Raw genomic sequence first — 24,265 nt, forward strand, 5'->3', positions numbered from 1 at the left:
CAGGCTGGTTTCTACTGTCAATAGAGCTATTCAGGATGGAGCAAGGTGCCTTTTCATTCTGTTAGGCACAAGTCTGTCATCTAGTGGTGGGCTGTGATTTCTGTTTTTCTTTGCACATGAATTAGCTTCATGTAACAGACTGAAAGGGAAAGGGGTGTGTGTGTGTATTTCTTTTAGAATGTATTTAAGACCTTTTAGGAGTTTTAGTGTTCATGTGTTTTAAAACTGAAATAGTTGGTTTTCAAAAAAATTTGTATGAAATACAAATATAGCAGTATATTTGTAAGAAATAGTAAAACAATCATCTTGAATTAAAGGATCATTAGTTGCACCTTAGAAAACCCTCGTGTTCGCTTCTTAACCCCAGATCCCTTGCTCCTCTCCCTCTTACCACCCTCCAAAGTACTATCTTCAAGGTTGCAGTTAACCATCACTGTACCACATATGTATGAATCTCTAAACAACAACATATAAGTTTTGCCTGTTTTTGAGCTTCTTATAGATAAAGCCAAACCATAAATGCTCTTTGGTGACTTTGCTTCTTATTGCCCAACAGCATATCAGAGTGTTCCAGGTTGAATTGTATCACTGTAGTTCATTATTTTTCATTGCTGAATAGACTTCTGTTCTAGGATGACACCCTAATTTATTTGTCCATTCTACTGTTAATGGACATTTGGGTTGTGTCCAGTTTTTGCTAATACAGACAGTGCGGAACCAACTGTCTTGTACCCCGTTTAAGCTTCTCTAAGGCCCACACTCAGGAGTGGAGTTGCTGGCGTGAAGGGTATGTGCGTGCTAACTTTACGGGGTAATGCTAAGCAGTCTCCTGCAGTGTTGGTGCCAGTGGTGCGTGAGGGTTCCTGTTGCTCGGTAGCCTCTTCACTTTTTGGGTATTGTCACCTAGTCATTTTTGTTCATGTGGGGCAGGGATGTGGGTTAAGGAGTTCAAACAGTAGTTTCCTCATTAGGCTTGTTCTTCTCAGCATACAACAAGAACATTTCATGATCTGGATGGAAACGTAGTTAAACGGGACTCTGGAGTATGGATCAATGGATTTGATTATACCGGCATGTCTCACATAACACCTCACATTCCCGAGATCAACGACACCATCCGAGCTGACTGTGAGGAGAATGCCCCGCTCTGTGGTTTCCCTTGGTATCTCCCTGTGCACTTCCTCATCAGGTTGGCTCATTACTTCTCTGCTTTAAGTTAGGGGTTAGTGTGTTCTCAGTTCCTGTCACTGTGTTGGTACTCTGTTATTTAAACTGGTTAACACAGAAGTTGAGTGTTGTTTATATATTTTCTTTTATATCACTACAAAAGCTCTGATATCACTACAGATAAAGCACTCAGGAGTTTGTTTGTTTGTTTGTTTTTTTCCTTCAAAATTTGCTTTTTCAAATTTAGGACGTCTTTCCTCTAGAAACCTGAACAAAGGGTAGCCCTCTTAACTGGTCTAACAGGTAGCAAGCAGCTAAGCATCAGTTTCTAATTGTTTTATTTCTGGGAAGTTTAATGGTTTGGCAGTGAAGGAATGGAGGAGAAGAAATAGTATGGGTAATGGAACTCAGATCACCTGGGATCCTTGTTCTTAACTTCAGGAAGGTTTTACTACATAATAACCTGGGCTTCAGAGAAACTGACATTGTTTATCATCATTTCCATCAGAGTTTATGTGTTTGTTATATTCTGAGCGTGTCCATGAGTTATAGCTAGAAGTTAATCAATAAAGCAACTTAAATATTGAAGTTACCTTTCCAAATAGGAAAAACTGGTATCTTCCTGCCCCAGAAGTTTCTCCAAGAGAACCTGCTCATTTCAGACTTGTATCCAAAGAACAGACACCCTGGGATTCCATAAAGCTGACCTTTGAAGCAACAGGTAAGTCAGATAGTTTTTTTTCTTCTATCACTTGTTAAAAATTTCAATACGCACGTATATTTTTTCCTCAAATTTATAATAGTGACCAGCAACTTAGGAAGAACTTAAGCATTTTTAAAAGCAACTGAAGCTGGTTATGATTTTTAAAATAAAATAAAATACTTTATTTTTTAGAGCAGTTTAGAAAGTTTACAGAAAAATTTGAGCAGAAAGTACAAAGATTTCCCATGTTTGCCCCCCACCCTCCAGCTTACCTTATTATTCTCCTTTTGCATTAAGTATGGAACATATCTTATCATTGATGAGCCAACCTTGATACATTATTAATAACAAAAGTCCTTAGTTTATTCTTTGTGTTGCTCAGTTCTGTGGGTTGTGACAAATGTGAGTTGTCATGTATTCATTATTAAATATGATACAGCATAGATTCACTGCCCTCAAGTCCCCTCCTCGGTGATCCTCTCTGCTCACTCCTCTGGCAACCACTGACCTTTTACCATATCCATTGTTTTGCCTTTTCCAGATTATCATATAGCTTGGAATTTTACTTGGTACCTTTTCTAGATTGGCCTTTTTTATTTAGTAATTTGCATTTAAGGTGTTTTTATGTCTTTTAATGGCTTGATAGCTTATTTCTTTTTATTGCTGTGAATGTACCACAGTTTATCTTTATCTGTTGATCTGTTGAAGAATATCTTGGTTGGTTACAGTTTTTGGCAATTCTGAATAAAGCTGCTATAAACACTTATGTGCAGATTTTTGTGTAGAATAAGTTTTCAACTCATTTGGATAAATATCTAGGAGTGCAATTGCTGGACTGTACAATAAGCCTATATTTACCTTTGTAAGAAGCTGCCAAAGCGTTTTCAAAGTATGAATTCCTACCAGCAAGCAATGTGAGTTCCTGTTGCTCTGCATTCTCACCAGCATTGGTGCTGTTAGTGTTTTGGATTTTAGCCATTCTTATAGATGTGTAGTGGAGAAGGCAATGGCACCCCACTCTAGTACTCTTGCCTGGAAAATCCCATGGACGGAGGAGCCTGGTAGGCTGCAGTCCATGGGGTCGCTAAGAGTCGGACACGACTGAGCGACTTCACTTTCACTTTCCACTTTCATGCACTGGAGAAGGAAATGGCAACCCACTCTAGTGTTCTTCCCTGGAGAATCCCTGGGACAGGGGAGCCTGGTGGGCTGCCGTCTCTGGGGTCACACAGTCGGACACGACTGAAGCAACTTAGCAGCAGCAGCAGCATAGATGTGTAGATTGGAGAAGGAAATGGCAACCCACTCCAGTGTTCTTGCCTGGAGAATCCCAGGGACAGAGGAGCCTGGTGGGCTGCCGTCTATCGGGTCGCACAGAGTTAGACACGACTGACGCGACTTAGCAGCAGCAGCATAGATGTGTAGTGGTATCTCGTTACTACCACTACATTAGGGAATGTAATGACATATGTTGTTAGCATCTTTTCATACTTATTTGCCATGTGTATAACTTCTTTGATGAGGTGTCTATTCTGATCTTTTGTCCATTTATTAATTTATTGTTGAGATTTAAGAGTTCTTTATATATGGGTATAAGTCCTTTATCATGTATTTTGCAAATATTTTCGCCCACTTTGTATTTTCATATCTCAACAGGGTTTTTCATAGAGCATAAGTGTTTTAAATTATTGAAGTCCAACTTACTTTTTTTTTACTGGAATGCACTTTTGGTGTTGTACCTAAAAATCATTGCCAAACCCAAGGCCTCTAAATTTTCTCTGATGTTACCTTCCAGAAGTTTTAAAATTCTGCTTTTTACACTTATGTCTGTGATACGTTTGGAACTAATTTTTGTGAAAGGTATATGGTCTGTGTCTAGATTGATTTTTTTGCATTTGTTCCAGTACTTTTTGTTGAAAACTATCCTGTCTCCACTGAGTTGCCTTTGTCAAAGATCAGTTGACTATATTTGTGTGGGACTATTTTGGGCTCTATTTTGTTCTACTCATCTGTTTCTCTATTCTTTTTCCATTAACTGCACTGTCTTGATTTCTGTAGCTTTATAGTATTTTTTGAAGTTGGGTAATGTCAGTGTCTCGACTTTACTTTTCTTCAGTATACCGCTTATTGCCTGTCTTTTGTCTTTCCATATATCAATTTGGCAATACCCACAAAATAGCTTTTTGTGATTTTGATTGGAATGGCGTTGAACCTAGGATCAAGTTCGGGAAAATGACATCGTTATTGACTCTTCCGATCCATGATATGGAATCTCTCCATTTATTTGTATCTTATTTTTGTAGTTTCACACTTTTGCTCATATAGATTTTGTACATATCTTGTGAGATTTATACCTCAGTATGTAATTTTTGAGGTGCTAAGGTAGATAGTATTGCTCACTGCTGGTATATAGGAAAGCAACTGACTTTGTATATTAACCTTGTATCCTGTAACCTTGCTATAATTGTTAGTTCCAGGATTTCTTTGGTTGAATCTTTTGGATTTTCTACATAGATGATAATGTCATTTACAAAGGCAGTTTTCTTTCTTTCTTCCCAGTCTTTATACTTTTTATTTCCTTATCTTGTGGCATCAGCTAGGACTTCCTAGTTTTGATTTTGAAACTGAGTGGTAAGAGGTCATCCTTGCCTTGTTCCTGACCCTAATGAGAAAGCTTTCTTACCAGCTGAGTAGGATATTTTCTGTGGATGTTCTTTATCCGGTTGAGGAAGTTCCTATCTGTTTTTAGTTTGCTGCTAGTTTCTATTGTAAATGAATGTTGGATTTTATCAAATATTTTTCTGTCTTTTGATACGATCTTGTGGTTTTTCTTTTAGCCTGTTTATGTGATGGATTACATCACTTGATTTTTAAATGCTGAACCAATCTTGTATACCTGGAATAAATTCCACTTGGTTGTAGTGTATAATTCTTATACATTGTTGGATTTGATTTTCTAATATTATGTTGAGGATTTTTACATCTGTTTATGAAGGAATACTGATCTTTAAGTTTTCCTGTAATGTCTTTGTGTGGTTTTGGTATGAGGGTGATGCTGGCCTCAAAATTAGAAATCCTCCTGCTCCTATCTTCTGGAAGAAATGGTAGAGAATTTGTATAATTTCTTCCTTAAATATTTGGTAGAATTCACTAGTGAACTCATCTGGGCCTGGTTCTTTCTGTTTTGGAAGGTTGTTAATCATTCAGTTTCGTTTAAGAAAAGAATTTCCGATCCTCTGTTTTTTCTTGTGTGTGTATTGGCAGATTGTGTCTTTGAAGGAATTGGTCTATTTCATTTGGGTTATCAAATTTTGGTGCCTCCAGTGCCCCTAATATTCTTTCATTATTCTTTTACTGTCCATGGGCTCATCCTGTAGTGTTGTCACCTATTTGATTTCTGAGATTAGTAATCTAGTAATTAGTGATCTATGTCTTCTCTTTTTTTCTTAGCCTAGCTAGAGCCTTATTGGTTTTACTGATCTTTTCAAAGAACCAGTCTTGACTTCCTATTACAATTTTATTTATTTCTGCTGCTTTTAATTACTTATTTTTCTACAGTTTAGAAAAAGAAGAGTAAATTAAATCCAGTTTATTAAAATGGAAGCTTAAGAGTATTGATTTTAGGTCATCTTTTCTAATGTATGCTTTCAATACTGTATTTTTCCCACTAAGCACTATTCATAAATTAAAATTCTGGTTCACTTTGTTAACACTTGTTTTTCAGTATTGATTTCTAGCATAATTTCACTGGGGCCTAAGAGCATACTTTGTGTTTCTATTCTAAATTTATTGCAGTGTGTTTTATGGTGCAGCAGATGGTCTCTCGGGTGTTTCATGTGAGCTTGAAGGTGTATTCTGGTGTTGAAGTACTATGAATGTTTTTGATGGTAGTGTTTTTCAGCTAGTTCCCAGAGTCGGCTTAAATTCATGTTCATTGAATTGGTGATGCTATCTAACCATCTCATCCTTTGCCCCCTTCTCTTTTGCCTTCAGTCTTTCCCCACATCAGGGTTTCTTCCTATGAGTCGGCTCTTCACAACAGGTGGCCAAAGTATTGGAGCTTCAGCATCAGTCCTTCCAATGAATAGTCAGGGTTGATTTCCTTTAGGATTGACTGGTTTGATTTCCTTACTGTCCAATGGACTCTCAAGAGTCTTCTCCAGCACAATTCAAAAGAAGCAATTCTTTAGCACTCAGCCTTCTTTATGGTCCAATTTTCACATCCATACATGCTACTAGAAAAACCTTAGCTTTGACTATACGAACTTTTGTCAGCAAAGTGATGTCTTTGTTTTTCAATACACTGTCTAGGTTTGTCTTAGCTTTCCTTCCAATGAGCAAGCATCATTTAGTTTCATGGCTGCAGTCACCGTCCACAGTGATTTCGGAGCCCAAGAAAATAAAATCTGTCACTGCTTCAATCTTTTCCCCTTCTATATGCCATGAAGTGATAGGACTAGATGTCATGATCTTAGCTTTTTGAATGTTGAGTTTCAAGCCAGCTTTTTCACTCATCTTTTACCTTCCTCAAGAGGCTCTTTAGTTCCTCTTTACTTTCTGCCATTAGACTATTAACTATGTACCTGAGGTTGTTAATGTAACTCCCAGAAACCTTGACTCTACCTTGTGATTCATCTATCCTGGAATTTCACATGATATACTCTGCATTTAAGTTAAATAACCAGGATGACAATATACAGCCATGTTGTACTCCTTTCACAATTTTGAACCAGTCAGTTGTTCCATGTTCGGTTCTAACTGTTGGTTCTAAGGTGGTCTGGTACTCCCATCTCTTTAAGAATATTCCAGTTTGTTTCCACAGTTTGTTGTGATCCACACAGTCAAAGGCTTTAGTGTAGTCAATGAAGCAGAAACTTTTCTGGAAATCCCTTGCTTTTTCCATGATCCAGTGAATGTTGGCAATTTGATCTCTGGTTCCTCTGCCTTTTCTAAACCCAGCTTGTATATCTGGAAGTTCCCAGTTCACATACTGCTGAAGCTTAGCTTGAAGGATTTTGAGCATAACCTAGCTACCATGAGAAATGTACACAACTGTGTGATAGTTTAAGCGTTCTTTGGCATTTTTTTCTTTAGAATTGGAATGAAAACTGACCTTTTCCAGTCCTGTGGCCGCTGCTGAAAGTGAAAGTGTCACTCAGTCGTGTCCAGCTCTTTGCAACCCCATGGACTGTAGTCTGCCAGGCTCCTCTGTCCATGGAATTCTCCAGGCAAGAATACTGGAGTGGGTAGCCATTCCCTTCTCCAGGGCATCTTCCTGACCCGGGAATTGAACCCAGGTTTCCTGCATTGCAGGCAGATTCTTTACCGGCCAAGCCACTAGGGAGTTTTCCCAATTTGCTGACATACTGAGTGCAGCATTTTAACAGCATCATTTTTTAGGGTTTTAAATAGCCCAGCTGCAATTTCATCATTTGCAGTAACCTTGTTTGTAGTAATGCTTCCTAAGGCCCACTGACTTTATACTCTAGGATGTCTGGCTCTGTCTGGCTCTAGGTGAGTGACCACACCATCGTGGTTATCTGGGTCATTAAGACCTTTTTTGTACAGTTCATCTGTGTATTCTTGCCCTGTCTTCTTAATCTCTTTTGCATCTGTTAGGTCCTTACCATTTCTGTCCTTTATTGTGCCCATCTTTGTCTGAAGTGTTCCCATGATATCTCTAATTTTCTTGAAGAGAGCTCTGGTCTTTCCCATTCTATTGTTTTTCTCTATTTCTTTGCATTGTTCATTTTAGAAGGCCTTCTTATCTCTCCTTGCTGTTCTCTGGAACCCTACATTCAGTTGGATGAATCTTTCCCTTTCTGCCTTGCCTTTCATTTCTCTTCTTTCCTCAGCTATTTGTAAAGCGTTCTCAGACAACCACTTTGCCTTCTTGCATTTTTCTTGGGGATGGTTTTGGTCACTGCCCCCTGTATAGTGTTACTAATTTCCACTCATAGTTCTTCAGGCACACTCTCTACCAGATCTAATCCCATTGATCTATTCGTCACTTCCACTGTATCATCATAAGTGATTTGATTTAGGTCATACCTGAATGACCTAGTGGTTTTCCCTACCTTCTTTAAGCCTAAATTTTGCATTAATGATATATTAGCATTTTAATTATACTTGTTAAACATTATTTTCAGTGGTTTAAAGCTTTCAATAAGTTAACTTTCAAGTAACACCATACTGCTTCATGGGTGGTACAGACATTTTATAACATAGTATCTCCAGTTTCTCCCTCCCTGGAATTCTGTCAAGTTGACCTCTGAAGCAGTGAATAAGTCAGCTACTTTTCTCTCTCTCTCTTTCACTTCTTAAGCGTTTTAATGTTACATGTGGGTTTTTTTTTCCCCTCCTCAGACTTATTTTTGATCAGCAACTTGAGTGCTTACAGTGTTTCTAAAAGTAATTGAAGCAAATAATTTTTAAGGAGCCTTAGTAAAAAACTTTCATTGTCAGAATTTGTTGTCAGGTAGATCGTAAGGGCATTGGGCCTGGCATTAGCAGACAGTTTGACTTTGTTTACCTTTCTTGGTATACTATGTTTAGAACCAGTAGTCAGGTCCTGGAGTTTCTCAAATGGTGGTCTGAAGTCTTCTAATATTATTTTGCAAAAGTATATTTGATCATGTCACTTCCCTACTTAAAAGAGCTTTTCTATGATTTCCTGCTGCTGCAGAATGCACCCCAATTTTTTGGGAGAGAGCATGTTTGGTCTTTGGTAATCTGGCGTATATACCTGTTTCAGCTTTTTCAGCACTTCCCTTATGTACTCCTTAGCTGCATCCAAGTGCTCATTTCCATCGTCACATACTCCCTCTTGGTGAGAGTGATGTTTTCTTGCTTCTCTCTCTCTCTCTGGCACTGTTTCTTCTCTTGGCAAAATGTCAGTATTATTGAGACCTCTCTTTCATTGCCTCTAACAGACTGAGCAGCTGCTCTCTATTCTGTGCCTTTTGTACGTATCTCGACTGTAGCCCTGACCTCCTGTATCATGGTTCTTTAGTTCATGTCTGGTTTTCCACTAGCATTCAAGGGAGGCAGATAAGGATGTGTTTTTTTTTTTCTTTCTAGTCTCTGTGCCCAGTAAATATTACTACCGCCTAATGGGCACTCAATTGTGTTGAGTTACATTTGGCAATTTTTTTTTTAAGATGGTATCCAGATACAAGGAGGGGAGGCAAAAAAAAAAAACCATGTTAGCTATTTCTAGTGAAGGTATTTTTTGGATAGGATTGACGTTTAATTTAAATCAGTAAATTCTGAGTAAAGCAGGTTGTTCTCCATAACCATGGTGGGCTTTGTTCAATCAGCCGACAGCCTTAAAAAAAAAAAAAATGACTTGCCTCCTTCAAGGAGGGGGAGTTTTGCCAGCATGTCCTGGGGATTCTAATTCTTCCCTGAGTCTCCAGCCTGCCTGCGCCTCCTGCAGAGTTTGGATTTGCCAGCCTGTACAATCACATGAACCAGTTCTGTAAAATAATTCACTTTTTCTGCATATCCTGTTTGTCTAGAAAACCCTAATACAGGAAGTTCACTTTTAAAAGTTTCTGCTACTGTTCACTCTGTATGTTAACTATGGAGTTTAAAAAAGACTGACAGAACGTTGTCTAGGACTTTGAGTGAAAAGTATCTTCAAACATAACTTTCCCTCTTGCTTATTTTTATTCATTAATATATAAATATAAAATATAATGAATATTTCTATATATAAGGCCTAATTTACATACATTGACATGTCCAGATCTTACACAGTTCCATTAGTTTTGATAAAATCATACATAACCTCCTATCAAAACACAAATATTTCCATCACCCCATAAAGTTCCCTTACACTCTAGTCCTCTGAGCCTGAGCAGCACCTTTCTGATTTCTGCATTAAGAGATTTGATTAGCCTGTTCTTGAATTTCATATGTACACATGGAATCATCCAGTATGTAATATTCAGTGTCTGGTCAGTTAAGCATAATGTATTTCAGATTGAGCTGTGGTGTTGTTATCAATATTTTGTTCCTTTTCACTGCTGACTAGTAGTCAGTGTATCAGTCAGTAGTCAGACTGTCTCATGGCTTATCACTCTCCTACTGATGGATACTTGGGCTCTTTCCAGTCTGGGGCTAAGGTGGATAAAGCTGTTATAAACATTCTTATGAAAAGCTTCTTGGGAATATGTTTTCCACCTCTTGTAGATAAATATCTAGTAGTGGAATTGTTTAGTTCATAGGATAGACTTATGTTTAACTTTCTAAAAATTTTGTTTCCATTTTTCTCTCCTACCAGTATACAAGAATTCCAGTTGCTTTACATTCTTCCTGAATTTGCTGGTTTTTCTTTTTTCATTTTATCATTCCTTATAGGTGTTGAGTGGTAGTATCTCTTGTATTCCTCTTATAATTAAGATGTGGAACACTTTTCAAAGTGCTTATTGGCATTCATATGCTTTGTTTCCTCATGTCTTTTTCCCTTTTAAAAACTGGGCTTATTGTCTTAGAGGAGTTTATATATTCTAGACAAAATCTTTTATTAGATACAGTGTTACCAGATTTTCTTGCCCATTCATTTTCTTAATGATGTCTTCTGATGAGACTATCTTATCATGTTTTTCTTTTAGGATTAATGCTTTATGTGTCTTCCAAAAAAGCTTGTCTACCCAGACATTATGAAGATAGACTTTGTTTTCTTCTAGAAACTTTATAGCTTTAAATTTTTATGTTTAGGCTTAGGATCCACCTTGAATTAATTTTTGTGTATGGTTTGAGGTAGAGGTCAAGGTCCTTTTCCCTTATAGATATTCAGTTCCAGCACCATCTGTTGAAGACTCTGCTTACTGAGTCAGTCACTTTGGTGCTCTTGTCAAATTTTTGACTCTATATCCCTCAGCTTTGCCCACTTCCTTCTGAACTTTCTCTTCTGCACATAGTCTGTTTGGGTTTTGTATTTTTTGGTGACCAGTGGCCATCATATCAATTGTGAAAAGTAACTGCATTTATTGTGTGAAGGCAGAGTTCATTCAGTTTTAACACAGAAGGGACTTGAAAATCTAGTAGATAAGGGAAGCTGCAGGACACAAGATGGTAGTAGTGAAATAGGAAGATTTGCTTGTTAAGCAGTGGAGAGCAGCACTTGTAAGAGGTAAGGGCCCTAGCTGACACCTCTTCTGGTGAATACTTCCCTTTTCTAGGCTTTAACATTTTAATTAGGAATAAATTCATTTTGTACCAACTGGTTTTCTTGTTCATGCCAATAAATTGGTTTTTATTTAAATGCTAGCCTGTAAAAAGGAAGCACAGAAAAATTTAAATCTCTCTCCTTCCTGCACAGTTTGGAGAATTCCAATAAAAATCAGGTCCCTGACAGGCAGATTGCACATCTATTGACCTGTGTTTTGTGATTACAGAGGTTAAGAAATCATTAAAAAGAAAATTGGTGGTATGTGTGTGGGTCTGTTTGTGCACCAGTTACCACATTTTTTTAATTATAGAAGCTTAATCATTTAATGATTAGGAGAGTGAAGATCCTTTGTAGTTTTTGGTTTTCACTGTTTTCCTTGCCATTCTTTACATGCTTATTAATTTTAGTATTTAGAACTTTAGTATTCTCTAATATAAAATTATTGTAGTTAGGGTCATTACAAATTTATAAATTAAGAACTGACACTGTAATGTTGAATCACCCTATCCATCTTGCTGTCTTACTGAATCTTTAATATTTTTTAGTTTATCATTGATACTAATGTTCTCCAGGTATACCAAGAACCGCCAAAATGTAAAGGGCTAGATAGTAAATATTGTAGACTTTGCCGTATGTCTCTGTTATAGATTCTTCCCTTTTTTGCTAGCCACTCTTTAAAAGTGAAAAAACCATTCTTAGCCCAAGAGCCATACTAACACAGACCTCAGGTATAGTTTGTCAACTACTGTATATCATGTGTAAATACAGTTTTCTTTACCAACTCTGGTCTGTCTATAAACAGTACATCCTATACTTCTAATATAGAACAGTTGTGTAGATAGTAAGCATCCTTGCCTTGTTCTTGACATTAGAACCAAGTCACAAGTGTTTGTTGTGTTTGACTTGGTTCTTGACACAAGAATCAAGTCACCCCAGTCACAAGTCTCTAGTGTTTTCCTGTTATGTAAGATATTGACTTTAGGACTAAAAGAGTGTATATTTTTTATCATGTTAAAGAAGCATTCAGAACTTACCATTCCTTCAATGTTTTTATAAGGAATAGGTTTTAATTTTGTGAAAATCTTTTTTAGCATCTATAAAAATAATCATCGGATTTTTCTCCTGTGGTGTATTAGGTTATCGTGTATTTTCTTAATGTGATGCATGATGCTGGTCTGGGGTGTTTTTGGTACTGTTTTTAACAATTTAGGTATACATTATAAATGTAAACACACCGTGACTGTTACAGATCATAGAAACAGTTGGTAAGTTTTCCTTACTTTTCATGTCTTGCAGCAGTTTATGGGGCATTAGAACTATTCTGTTGAAAAGTTGGCTGGAATTCCTCTGAGACCTCTTGGGCCAGGTGCTTTTTTTTCTGAGGGTGGTTTCTTTTTCTAGAGAGATTGGCCTGTTCTAGCTTTATTATCTCTGTGTTCAATTTTGATAACCTGTATTTTCCTAGCAACGTACCTATTTCATTCAGGTTTTCAAACTTATGGAGATAATAGTGGTTATGCAGTGATTTTTTATATTTCTTCTGTTTATTTTTCTTATTTATCTTTTTTTGTTGTGTCATTTTTAATTCTATTATTGGTAGTTTTAAAAAAATTTATTGATTTCAATTGGAGGCTAATTACTTTACAGTATTGTAGTGGTTCTGTCATACATTGACATGAATCAGCCGTTTGAATCGGTTCTTATTTATCTTTGTGTGTACTAGTGTTTGCTCTGCTCTTTTCCAGTCAGGTTACTGAGTGATTGTCTTGTTAAGTTTAAAAAAACAAAACAGATTTTTGATTATTACGTCGGTTTGTTCTATTGTCTATTTCATTGATTTCATCTGTAATATTTCCTTATCTTTTAAAGACTCTGTCCACTTGCCTGAAATAACCTTTGTTCTTTATTTTTACCCTTTCTGAATATCTTGGGATACACTATGTGGTTAGGTCTAGTTTTTTAAGCTACATTTTTCTTTTAGTAGCTGGGTTGTGTCTATTCACATTTATTTTTATGACCAATACTTGCAGTCGCAACTGTCTCATAGTATTTATAATTACTTGAGTTTTACTTGCTGTATTTGTGTTCCTTTTTCTATGATGTATAAGCTGATAAGAATACCACAAAAACTGGCATACAAATAGCAAAAAGTTAAATAGGCGATGAAAACAACAATGTAAATCTTAAGTGCCAGAAACTTGTTAAAAGAGCAAAGCCAACACAACAGTTTTATCTGCTTTCCCCTTTCCCTCTGTGTCTTACAGGCAGCATTTGCACATTAGTCTTCCACCTTTACATTAATATTTGTCCTAATACAATATATGTGGATACACTAAAATCCTCAGTGCTCGTTTGCTGTACTTTTTGCAGTTATTCTGTAGATTTCTGAAGAAGGGCTTCTGAGTGGTAGGTAGGTTCTTGTATGTTTAAATGCCTGGGCCATGATGTAAACACAAGTTTTCTTATTATGAACTCTGTGCTTTTTCTGCACCTCATTGCTTACCTTTGTTGATTCATAATGAACATCCAGACTGAAAGCCCTCCACTAGGTTTGTACTGAGTGTCTTTATTGTAGTGAAGCATGAACTTCGTAGTCTGGTTTGGGTTGTTTTTCTTGTTGCTTTTTTAGAGGGTTGTTTTAACTGTTCTTCCTTTTATCCTACAGGACCAAGCCATATGTCATTCTATGTTCGAACCCACAAACGGGCTACGCTTTCTCAGTGGTCTCTCGGCAACGGCACCCCAGTCACAAGTAAAGGAGGGGACTACTTCGTCTTTTATTCCCATGGACTCCAGGCTTCCACATGGCACTTCTGGATAGAAGTACAGGTGGGAAGCTCCCAGCATCGCTGGTATCCCTGATCAGGTTCCCAGGTGGTATTTGGCAAGACCCTTGAGATCAGGCAGTATTCTGCCTCCTTAGAGCTAGAGAACTAATTAACTTTCTCCTGCAGGTCTTGGAAGAACAGCCTGAAGGAATGGTCACTGTGGCCATTGCTGCCCACTATTTTTCTGGGGAAGACAAGAGATCCTCCCAGCTGGATGCTCTGAGAGAGAAGTTCCCAGATTGGACATTTCCCTCTGCCTGGGTGTGCACCTACAATCTCTTTGTATTTTAATCTTGTGGATGAGCTCTAAGTACAGGTCCAGTGGGATACTCCATGTGGCACAGTTTCTCCTTGTGTTGCATGGACGGTTGTATGTAAGTCAGTGAATTTTAACGAGCATATGTTCAAAGAGCTTTGTGGGCTAACACTCTTCAGGGCTGCGCATGATCTATAATGGTTATACTGTGGAGTAGAGTGCATGGCCCTTTTGACACTTGAAAATACCAGTTTTCTGGCACTTAAGCACACGTGGGTACTACACACACACGTCATTATTTTATATGACCTTAAGAACAAAAGCCAGCAAACCAGTTTTAATAGTTGAACCCTTAGGATCATGAACGATGCAGAAGGTACTGTAAATCCCTTGTTAATGAGACAAATGACATTTCCAGTTAAAGCCCAAGACCATTGTTTTTTGTGTTAGTAGATGGTAGGTAAAGTATCACAGGAGTTAATGATTGGTCACAAGAAATTGAGATGAAGACTGGCTTCTGAGGCCCCAGCCTGTGCTGGGAGCGGTGCTTCTCTGGGCAGTCTTTAGAGTGTGCTTGGTGGCTCTAAGGCCCTAGTACTCTGATGTGGAAACCTGTATTGAAGTGGTGGCTCCTGTCCTTCAGACATGTTCCATTGTTGGGATGCTTTTCTGAGGTGGTTTTCAATACCCGTTTCCTTCTGGGATTTCCAGGCTCTTTTGGTTTAGAATACTGTTTGTGGAAATACAGGATGTGAACTTCCCTTCTCAGAGCCCTAAGTTGCCATGGTGGCTGTTCTGGGGGTGGGAGGAGAGTGGGAGTAGCTGGGCATTTTATATATTGATTCTTAAAGAAATGAACAGAATATTGTTATCCAAGGTTAATCCTTCAGGGCATAATATTATTGATGCACTGGGTCCTTGTTTTCTAGCCAGCTGAACAGGTTAGTTTCTCAGTAACTTACTGTGTCTGGCAGAGCTGGCTTTCCTGAGACTCGAGGCTGTGGCTTGCACTGGAGTGTCCTTCTAGCTGTTGGTGTTTAGGTCCTGCACAACAGCAGCTCTAGGACTTAGAGATGCTTTTCATGTTGAGGAAGATGGCTGTTGGCTCCAGCAGTGGAAGAGTTTGGTGAGAGCAATGCTAAATTCTGCTAGCTTTCTTTTTTCCCCATTAAAAATGTAAAAAGTTAGACAGTTTTTGTCTTTAGCAAGTCTAGGCTAAAAAAACCCTTTTTTTTTTTTTTTTTTAAAGAAAAGCCATAGTGAAACAAACAAAACAGTGGCACTCGAATCTGCCTGAACAGAGAGAACATAGTAGTATGTGTCTTTGAAATTACTTCTTAAAGCTGCTTGTCCAATATATACAGTGTGCATTCTGAATCATGCTCCTTCTATTTCCTTAAAAACCGAGCCTACACAGACAGCAGGGTTACAGCCAGAGCTGAACGGTAGGTACCAAATGTCATATGCACGGACACTGGAACCAGTGCTTCTCCTGGACTTCGTAAGAGCCACAGAGTTGACCCTTGAACAACACAGGGATTAGGAGTGCTGACCTCTGCACCGTTGAAAATGTGCATTGTCACATCCCTGTATACAAGGTTTTGCATCTATCTGTGGATTCAACTATGATCATGTAGTACTGTGATATCTGTTTAATGAAAAATCCCTGTATAATTGGACCTGTAACAGTTCAAACCATGTTGTCAAGGGTCAGCTGTATCACTAGTCTTAGATGATTCAAGTGACACACAAAGTTTGCACTGTTGATAGCTTTTATAGACTCACAATTGTGGAGAAAAATAGTATCTAAATGAATTTCAAAATACAGGCTTATTTTCTGTTTCTGTGGTTAATCTGAAATAGATTACTGGAAATTATTTATAGGGAAAAGAAAAGCAAACTTCCAAATGTGGAGGAAGGGCATTACCTGAGTTCCCTGTGATTCCCATCTGCCTACCCCCTCCTTGGGAAGCATGTTGTTAACTCCTTTTTGATAATAATCATGGCTTTCTTTTTGCCTTTTTTTCCTGTGTGGACAATTTGCTCTTGTTTTGGTTTTCTTGGGCATTATAAAGCTCTAATGATGTAGAAGGTCAGTAACAAGATGCACATTAGACTCAGGGCATGCTTAATATTCTGGGGGACTGCTTTAATGCCAAAAATGGTTAAATAATGGCACACAATACTCATGGCTCTTAATATGCACACCGTCAGATCAGCAGTCTGAAGAACTTGTTAGTTTTTGCACAGTACTGCACATTTGGGCGAAGTGTGAAGGATTGTGATTTTGAAGAAATTCTTAAAAATTTACCTAAGAATGACAGTTGCATGCAGTATTTGTTTCATACTTTAGCAGATGTACATAGGCCTGATCGGATTTCTAAACCGTCACCACCACTTACTTAAGAAGCCAGCCTGCGGACTCAGGAAGCTGTAGGAAGAATGAATATGTCTGTCTGTTTCTTTTCACTGGTTTGCTAGGGATGAATTGTTGCCTTACAGTTTAACTGAAATAAAAATACTAGTCAGTATCATTAACAGAGAAACAGACCATCATTGTTTATATTTTCCTGTAACCCCTCATCTGAAGAGTTATTTTAAATCCATAAAGCCTTTTAGAGCTTAGAAAGACCTAGTTGGCTCTTGTGGGTATAATTCCTATTTTAAAGGGTCATGTGAGCAAAGAACTCAGCATGGCTTCAACTGGAATCTGTTTTACTGTGGAATGAAATTGTGCATTTGAATTTCACAGAAATTAAATGTTGAGCCTACAGCCTATTTAGCAGTTTTATCATCACTGTTGGCAAATAAAATCACTGAAGGGCTAATAAAGGATGTTCTTTCATTGGGGGATGGGGTGGGGGGAGAAAATACTATCTTTCAGCCAGAGAGTGACCTGCTGCTCACAAGGAAGGCACACCTCCAGGCCCCAAAATAGAGAGCCCACTTGTGAGCTCCAAGAGCTCCATGCAAGTTACCTCCCTTTCCAAGTGAGTTCCCTCAGAACAGTTCAGTACAAGGTGAAGCAGCCAAATAACTTATGTTCTTAATAATACCCTGTCTTTTAGGGCCAATAAAGCCAAAATGCATCTATGCCTCCTTATGTCTGTTTTTATTTGAAAAAACATCTTGGGCATTTTTGAAGTACATCAGTACTTTTCTTTTGATACTACCACTTCCTTACTTGATTAGTGAAAATACAAGTGTATTGATAATGTCTTTTCTTCAAGTTTGGCCTATATCATGACCAAAATGAGATTTAGCCCAGGAATGGAATGTGGGGTTTAACACCTAAAAGTCAATGTAATAAGACCATATTATTAGAATAAAGGACAACAATATAATCATCTCAACAGAAGTGAAAAATTTTTGACAAAGTTAACACCTCTTTATGATAAAAAAATGTAATAGAAGGGAACTTCCTTAACCTGATAAAGGCCATCTATGAAAACTCAATAGCTGACATCTTAATGTATAATACTTAATGTATAATGAAAAACTCGGTACTTTCCCCCTAACGTCAGGAAGACGAGGGTTATCTACTTACTGCCACTTGAATATTGTATTGGAGGCTCTAGCCCAGGCTCTGATTATAGATGACATCATTTTCTATACCTGTGGCGGATTCATTTTGATATTTGGCAAAACTAATACAATTATGTAAAGTTTAAAAATAAAATAAAATTAAAAAAAAAAAAGGAAATGCCCAGGAATCCACACACAAAAAAACGATTATATAGTTAGTAAGTGAATTGAACAGTGTTGTAGGATGCAATTTCAACATAGAAAAATCAATTATTTCTATATACTAACAATAATCCAAAAATAAAAGTTCTATTTGCAATAGCATCAAGAATAAAATACTAATAAGCTTATTAAAAGTACCTATAAAACCCTCCTGAAAGAAACTGAAGCTATGAATAATTGGAAACACACTCCATGTTCATGGGCTGGAAGGCCTATTATCAAGATGGCAAGATTTTCCAAAAATTGATCTGATTATAATCCTTATCAAACTTCTGGCTGCCTCATATCTGTGTGTGGGTGCACACAAAAACTGACAGGGTGACTCTAAAATTCAAATGGAAATGCAAGGGGCACAGAAGAGCCAAAACGGTCCTGAAAAAACTCAACATCTCTCACGTTCAAAACTTCCTCCTCCTAAGTAGCAACAGTAATCAAAACAATGTAGTACTGGCACCAGGGAAAGACCCGGAAACCAATGTAATACAACTGACAGTTCCAGAAATGAACCCATTCATTTGTAGTCAGTTGATTCTCAACAATTCAAAAGGAAAAAAATCTTTTCAGTAAATGGTGAACTTTTCAGTAAATTATAACAACTGAGTAGTCACATACAAAAGAACAAAGTTAGACCTCTTCATACCATATACAAAAATTAACTCAAAATGGATCAAAGACCTAAATGTAGGTGCTAAAATATAAAACAAAAAAACATAAGCATAAATCTTCATAACCTAGGATTCGGAAATGGTTTCTTGGATATAACACCCAGAAGCTCAAGGAACCAAAGAAAAAGTTGGGGACTTGACCAAAACGAAAAACTTTATGTCTCAAAAGACAGTATCATGAAAGTGAAAAGCCCTCAGAATGAAAAAATATTTGCAAAACTGTCTAGACTATATAAAGAACTCTTGCAAATCAACAATAAATGAGCCATGTGTGAAGTGGGCAAAGAATGGGAATACTGTTTTCTCCAAAGAGATATGAATGGCTAATAATCATATGTGAAAAGATGCTAGCCATCAGGGAAATGTAAATCTAAACCATAAGATACGACTTCATACATAACTCAGATGGCTACAACCAAAAATACAAAACCAAATGTTGACAACAGAAACTTGAACCCTCATCCACTACTAGTGGAATGTTTTTTTCTTTTAAAGTGGTACAGGCACTCTGTAATACAGTTAAGCATTCCCTGCCGCCCCCCACCCCCCAAAGTAACCAGTTCCCATAACCCAACGTTTCCACTCCTAAAGAGAACTGAAAACTTAATGTCCACACAGAAACCTGCGTATCAGTGTCCGAGTTGAATTCCTCCCAAATGTCCCTCAACTGATGAGTAAAGAAATATATCCATAAAATGGCATACCCATCTACATTTTAAATATAAATTTCTAGTTATAAGGAAAATTCTAAAAGGTGGAATTATATAATGAAATATGACTTTTAATACATACACTTTTTGCTGTTAGCTTGATGAATAAACAAAAAGTTCATGTAATGGTTTTATTGCCCTTTACCAAGTTAAAAAAAAAAAATACACATTACAGAAGTAGCAGCAACTTTTAATTACAAGCAAAGGTTGACTCTACCCCCAAATAACTTGTTTTGGTATCAGCAAATAATTTAAACTTCAAATAGTTATATTGAATATTTAAATTCATTGGTTAAATATGGCTTAAACAGTCAAATACGTGATCCAAACAAGGCAAAATTAAAATATGATTTAAAAAATTAAAGTGTATAACAAACTAGCAAAGAAAAGTTTTTCTGTAAAGCTGCCAATCTTTTTGCCTTGGGGCCACCTATATCTGTTGGTTGCAAAACAAGTATTTTATACAAGAAAGGTTTCGGTCATGGCATTAACCATAGGAATACAGTTAACTTAATGGTGCCCTGCTTTTAAGAGTGCAAAATGAACCCAGCAGCACATGAGGATATCTGTAAACATGGCTGTTTACAATGGTGAATCGTTTTTATTGACTAAATACACCAAACACAAAAGTAATGCTAGTTCTTCTCATAATGGACTAGGACAGAAGAATTGCTTCAGTTTCTTGCTGGGCTGCATGGACTCACATGGGAAACATTTTCTATCTTAAGATTCAGGGAAAGGTGGTTTAAAACAAAGGCTTAAATAAACGTAGCACCAGAAGGGCCAGGTACCAGTAATCACATATTCCACCTATTCAGGAGTTTTAGTATGTGAAAGTATTGCACTTGTAATGTGAAAAGTGATAGTAAATTATCAAAATCAGTAATTTAAAACCATTGATGATTTTTGAACAAAGCATTTTTCAAATTTGAGTTTCCCTTCAAAGGAAACCTGGCTAGGACAACTAAATCTAGCCATTAATTTTAAAAAGGAAGGATAGAGGACCAAGTTTTATTTCTAAACTGTAATTGCACTATGAGAGGAGAGGCTGTTTTACATAGTGGTATGAATTTGGTCCACATCAAATACGTTGTTACTATAAAAATAAGTTTGTTTTTGTAAAAAATAACATTGCATTCCTTTGTTCAAATTGCACAGTACAAACAAGCTATCTAAATTAATACTGTTATAAGGTAATTGATATACATACAGTGGATATGTGTTTAGTCTGAAGCAACTGAGTCTGCAATTGTGTTTTCATAATGTATGAAAACTAAAATTTAAGTTGTATCTAGAAATACATAAAATATTTAAGAAGTTATGATGAAGAATGCATTCTTTACATACTAATTTTTAGTAGCCGTGATAATACAGGATTCAGCAGTCTATTTACATAGAGTTCATTTTTATTCAATTTACAAAAGCAATAAATAAGAAACTACATTAATTTGCACAAAACCTGTTTCATTTCATGATCAGTGTGACCATCTCTGTTACCTTATGACCAAGCCAATAAATCTGTCTTCCTTTATGAAGAGTGCTTATATCTGGAAAGAAGAGCAAGCCCTGTCTTTGTTCTAAGAGTGAGTATCTATAGCCATGCAGAATCCAGCATAAAACCTTACAAATTATAGTACAAGCCCTAAAAATAGGAACAGTGCCTTTGAGTATATGTACACAAAATTATTCACAAAAAGATACGATTCTTTGATACAAAATAGTTTAGTGGTATCTAATAGCATAATTGATAAGAACTCCTCAGGCCTCTGCCTACACTCACCTAGTAAGAACCAAGCTAGACAAAAAGCAGGCACGCTGACACAGGTAAATAGCTTCCATCAATTGAGGACCGGGATTAAGAGGCTAGAAGAGGAGCATCTGACAGGTGCCTGTTCTACCGGGGCAGGCATCTATTCAGAGGCCCAACTAGGGAGTCCAGTGCTCTTGATCCAGGGGGCATACAGGTAGCTCAAGTACTTGATGAGCTACAGCAAGCACCTTAGCATTTATTTTTAAAAAGCAGTCCGGAACACACGCTGAACCAGAAAACATAGGAAGCTTTAAGTAGTGAAAAAGTAAGCTCATCTGGGGCAAAACAATCCCTGTGGTTTAAGAGCTACCAATCTTTAAGAAAACCAAAATGTTCGCATGTACATCTGTACAATATTCTGTACAACTTCCACTGCAGCTTAAAAAAAAACTTTTATGAAAGATGATCTTTTTTTTGATATCACATTTTTACGGACTCAAGATTTCATAGAGGAAAAAGTTAAAATTTAATAATACCTTACCAGAGTCTCTAAGCTGTGTTCTCTCCCTGGTTAAATTTTCCAACTAGGTCACAGTGTCCTCAGTTGCATGCTGATGCTAATTAATACTGCCCGTGGTGATGGTACTCACTGTTGTTAGGACACAGAACAGTCGTAAGTTCCATCTTGAAAAGGTTCCTCCTCCTCTGCTCGCGTTGTGTCCTCTTCTTTCCGGCTGACCAAACTGCTACCTCCGACTTCGCCCTGGGGGATGCTTCCATGGCCCAAGGAGCTCCTGTTCTCCTCTGCCCGGGGGCTAGTCTGTTCAGGAGTCTTACCCACAGTCATCGGCTGGAAGGCTTCAGGCTGGACCTGCTCTTCTGTTATCTCACTAAGCTTCTGCAGGTGTGGCTTAATGATGTTTAAAAATGGCTTATATCCAGGACTATGCAGGAAAAAAAAAGGAAATTGGCTCTTATCAGCAACATTCAAAAGGCTCCATAGCATGTTATGGATAGATTCTAAGCATTGATACAGCAGAGTCAGTGATAAAGATTATGGGGTACAGGAGGAGGCACAGAGGTAGTAGGAAGGGAAAGGCTTTTAGATGCCTTTCTAAAAGGCCCCCATGGAGGGGGCTACACGTAACCTAAGTGTGAACACAGACAGCAAAGATGGATATTCTTTATCCAGTATTGCAATTAAAAAGCATATTCTATAATCATAAACACCATTAATAGGATTTTCAGACTTGAAAAACAGGACCTTCAGAGAACATTTAACCCAAATGAATTTGCCAATTAAGGAAGACTAGACCCAAGTGAGGGAAACCCCAAAGCCACAGGTAACTGGTGACAAAGGGGGTAGATTACAGGCTCTTCCACTTTCACTCACTATTCTTATTTTGGGCTTGTCAGTAACTGCTATGGAATGTTCAACTCACACAGACCTTAAATTTTTACTTGTAGTATCATCTTCAATTCCACAGAACTAGAAACATCAAGTTCCACCCTGGTTCTAAGGTCATATGTACTGTATTAGTCCTCAGTGACACACATCCACTGACAACAATGAATATGACTCATTTAAAATAACTGGGTCTAAAATGGTAACTAAAGAAATTACTCTTAAAAATGAATATACAAAAGGAATTTTTATTTCAAACAACCTATAAATCTCCAAATAAATGAACCAGAAATAAGCCCTAATGTGAAAGAGGAGGAGTCACCAGAGGACAGTCAAGGTAATGAGCCTAATAACTTACCAATCTGTGGAGGCCCATCGGTCCACAGCATGCAGCCCTGTCTTTATGTTGTGTAACATCTCTCCATCTACCTCTGAAGACTGTATAATAACCAAAATCTGGTTGATTATTGAGGATTCTCTAAGAATCAGGCCTATAACAATGCACCAGTCCAGACATCCTGCCTCCATGAAGATGTGCAGCAAATACCTATATACAGAAGCAGAAACACAGTGACTGATGCTAGGAAGGATCTACGGATGAAGAGAAGGGCAGTCGTTATTGGGAAAGCAGCCTATGATACCCAATTTGCCCAAACACCCTGAGGAGGCATTCTCTGCTTCCAAAATGTTGAGAAACTCACCGAAGCTGGACCTGGGATTTGTGAGGCCCTTTACTCGCCAACTCCATGGAGATATGCTCCAGCTCTGACTGGGTTAGACTGAGTGTGGAGAAATTTTCATCCACCATTGTCCAGTCTCCATCCACCATGGAGCTACTTTCAGTCAAGTCCGTGGCTGAACCAATACTGCATTCATCACCTGATGAAGAATTGTCAAAAGTCACAAACTAGCTTAATGTATGTTTTCCTTCAATTAAAAATATTAGCTCTCTCTCAGATGTTGCTTCCTCTTTAGGATTTTGAGACCAAAACATTAAATTCACTACTAAAATTCCCATGTTACATTAAATAGTAGAAGATGTTAAAAAAAAAAAAAATCATCAGAGAGGTAACCAGGCATTATGTGCCATGAAAAGAAAAATACACTACTACCTATTAAGCAGTCTTGCCCACCTCTGGAAACAACAACAAACCTAGCTACAATTTGTTCAAGTCTTTTTTGGGGGGAGGGAGGTGCCACACAGCTTATGCGATTTTAGTTTCTAGGTCCTTGAGGCAGTGAGAATACAGAGTCCTAACCAATGGACCACCAGAGGATTCCCAATCAAGTCTTTAGATTCAATCACCAATCTACAAGAAATACAGAAACTGTTTAAACCATGAAGATGCAATCAACTAAAATCCAGTCACTGAGAAAATCCACAGAAGCAAGTCTCTTCAATGAATAAACTGCAAGAAGAAAAAAAGAGATGGGGAAGGGGAACAAGCACTAAAAGTGGAATTTAAGAAACATAATCACTGTGTATGAATCTTACTTGGATCTTGATTCAAAGTATTCTTGGGCTTCCCTCGTGGCTCAGCTAGTAAAGAATCCACCTGCAATGTGGGAGACCTGGGGTCGATCCCTGGGGTGGAGAGATCCTCTGGAGAAGGGAATGGCTACCCACTCTAGTATTCTGGCCTGGAGAATTCCATGGACTGTATAGTCCATGGGATTGCAAAGAGTCAGACACGACTGAGTGACTCTCACTTTGTTTTAAACTGCAAAAATATTATGACATTGTAAAACAGCTGGAATTTGAATACTTACTGGATATTTGATGGTATTAAGGAGTTACTGTTAAATTTTTAGAGAGATGTGACATTATTTTCAAAAAAAGTTCTTTTAGAAATATA

General features: G+C 37.6%; 2 protein-coding genes across 14 annotated transcripts in view; one reads left to right on the forward strand and one right to left on the reverse strand.

The window, feature by feature from the left end:
* Positions 1–17,225, forward strand: part of ERMP1 (endoplasmic reticulum metallopeptidase 1) — a 121,868-nt gene extending 104,643 nt beyond the window's left edge. For all 3 annotated transcript variants that reach the window (XM_045165041.1, XM_045165040.1, XM_045165039.1), the window contains exons 12-15: positions 987–1,189; positions 1,773–1,888; positions 13,714–13,877; positions 14,003–17,225. In XM_045165041.1, the coding sequence (XP_045020976.1) occupies positions 987–1,189; positions 1,773–1,888; positions 13,714–13,877; positions 14,003–14,167 (648 nt within the window). In that variant the 3' untranslated portion in view covers positions 14,168–17,225. The remainder of the gene's footprint in view (positions 1–986; positions 1,190–1,772; positions 1,889–13,713; positions 13,878–14,002) is intronic.
* Positions 17,226–19,371: 2,146 nt separating this feature from the next.
* Positions 19,372–24,265, reverse strand: part of RIC1 (RIC1 homolog, RAB6A GEF complex partner 1) — a 141,739-nt gene continuing 136,845 nt past the window's right edge. For all 11 annotated transcript variants that reach the window (XM_045165035.1, XM_045165029.1, XM_045165030.1 and 8 more), the window contains 3 exons: positions 23,111–23,288; positions 22,768–22,956; positions 19,372–21,948 (listed from right to left, as the gene is read on the reverse strand). In XM_045165035.1, the coding sequence (XP_045020970.1) occupies positions 21,660–21,948; positions 22,768–22,956; positions 23,111–23,288 (656 nt within the window). In that variant the 3' untranslated portion in view covers positions 19,372–21,659. The remainder of the gene's footprint in view (positions 21,949–22,767; positions 22,957–23,110; positions 23,289–24,265) is intronic.

The sequence above is a fragment of the Bubalus bubalis genome, chromosome 3 (genome assembly GCF_019923935.1).
Source record: "Bubalus bubalis isolate 160015118507 breed Murrah chromosome 3, NDDB_SH_1, whole genome shotgun sequence".
NCBI lineage: Eukaryota > Metazoa > Chordata > Mammalia > Artiodactyla > Bovidae > Bubalus > Bubalus bubalis.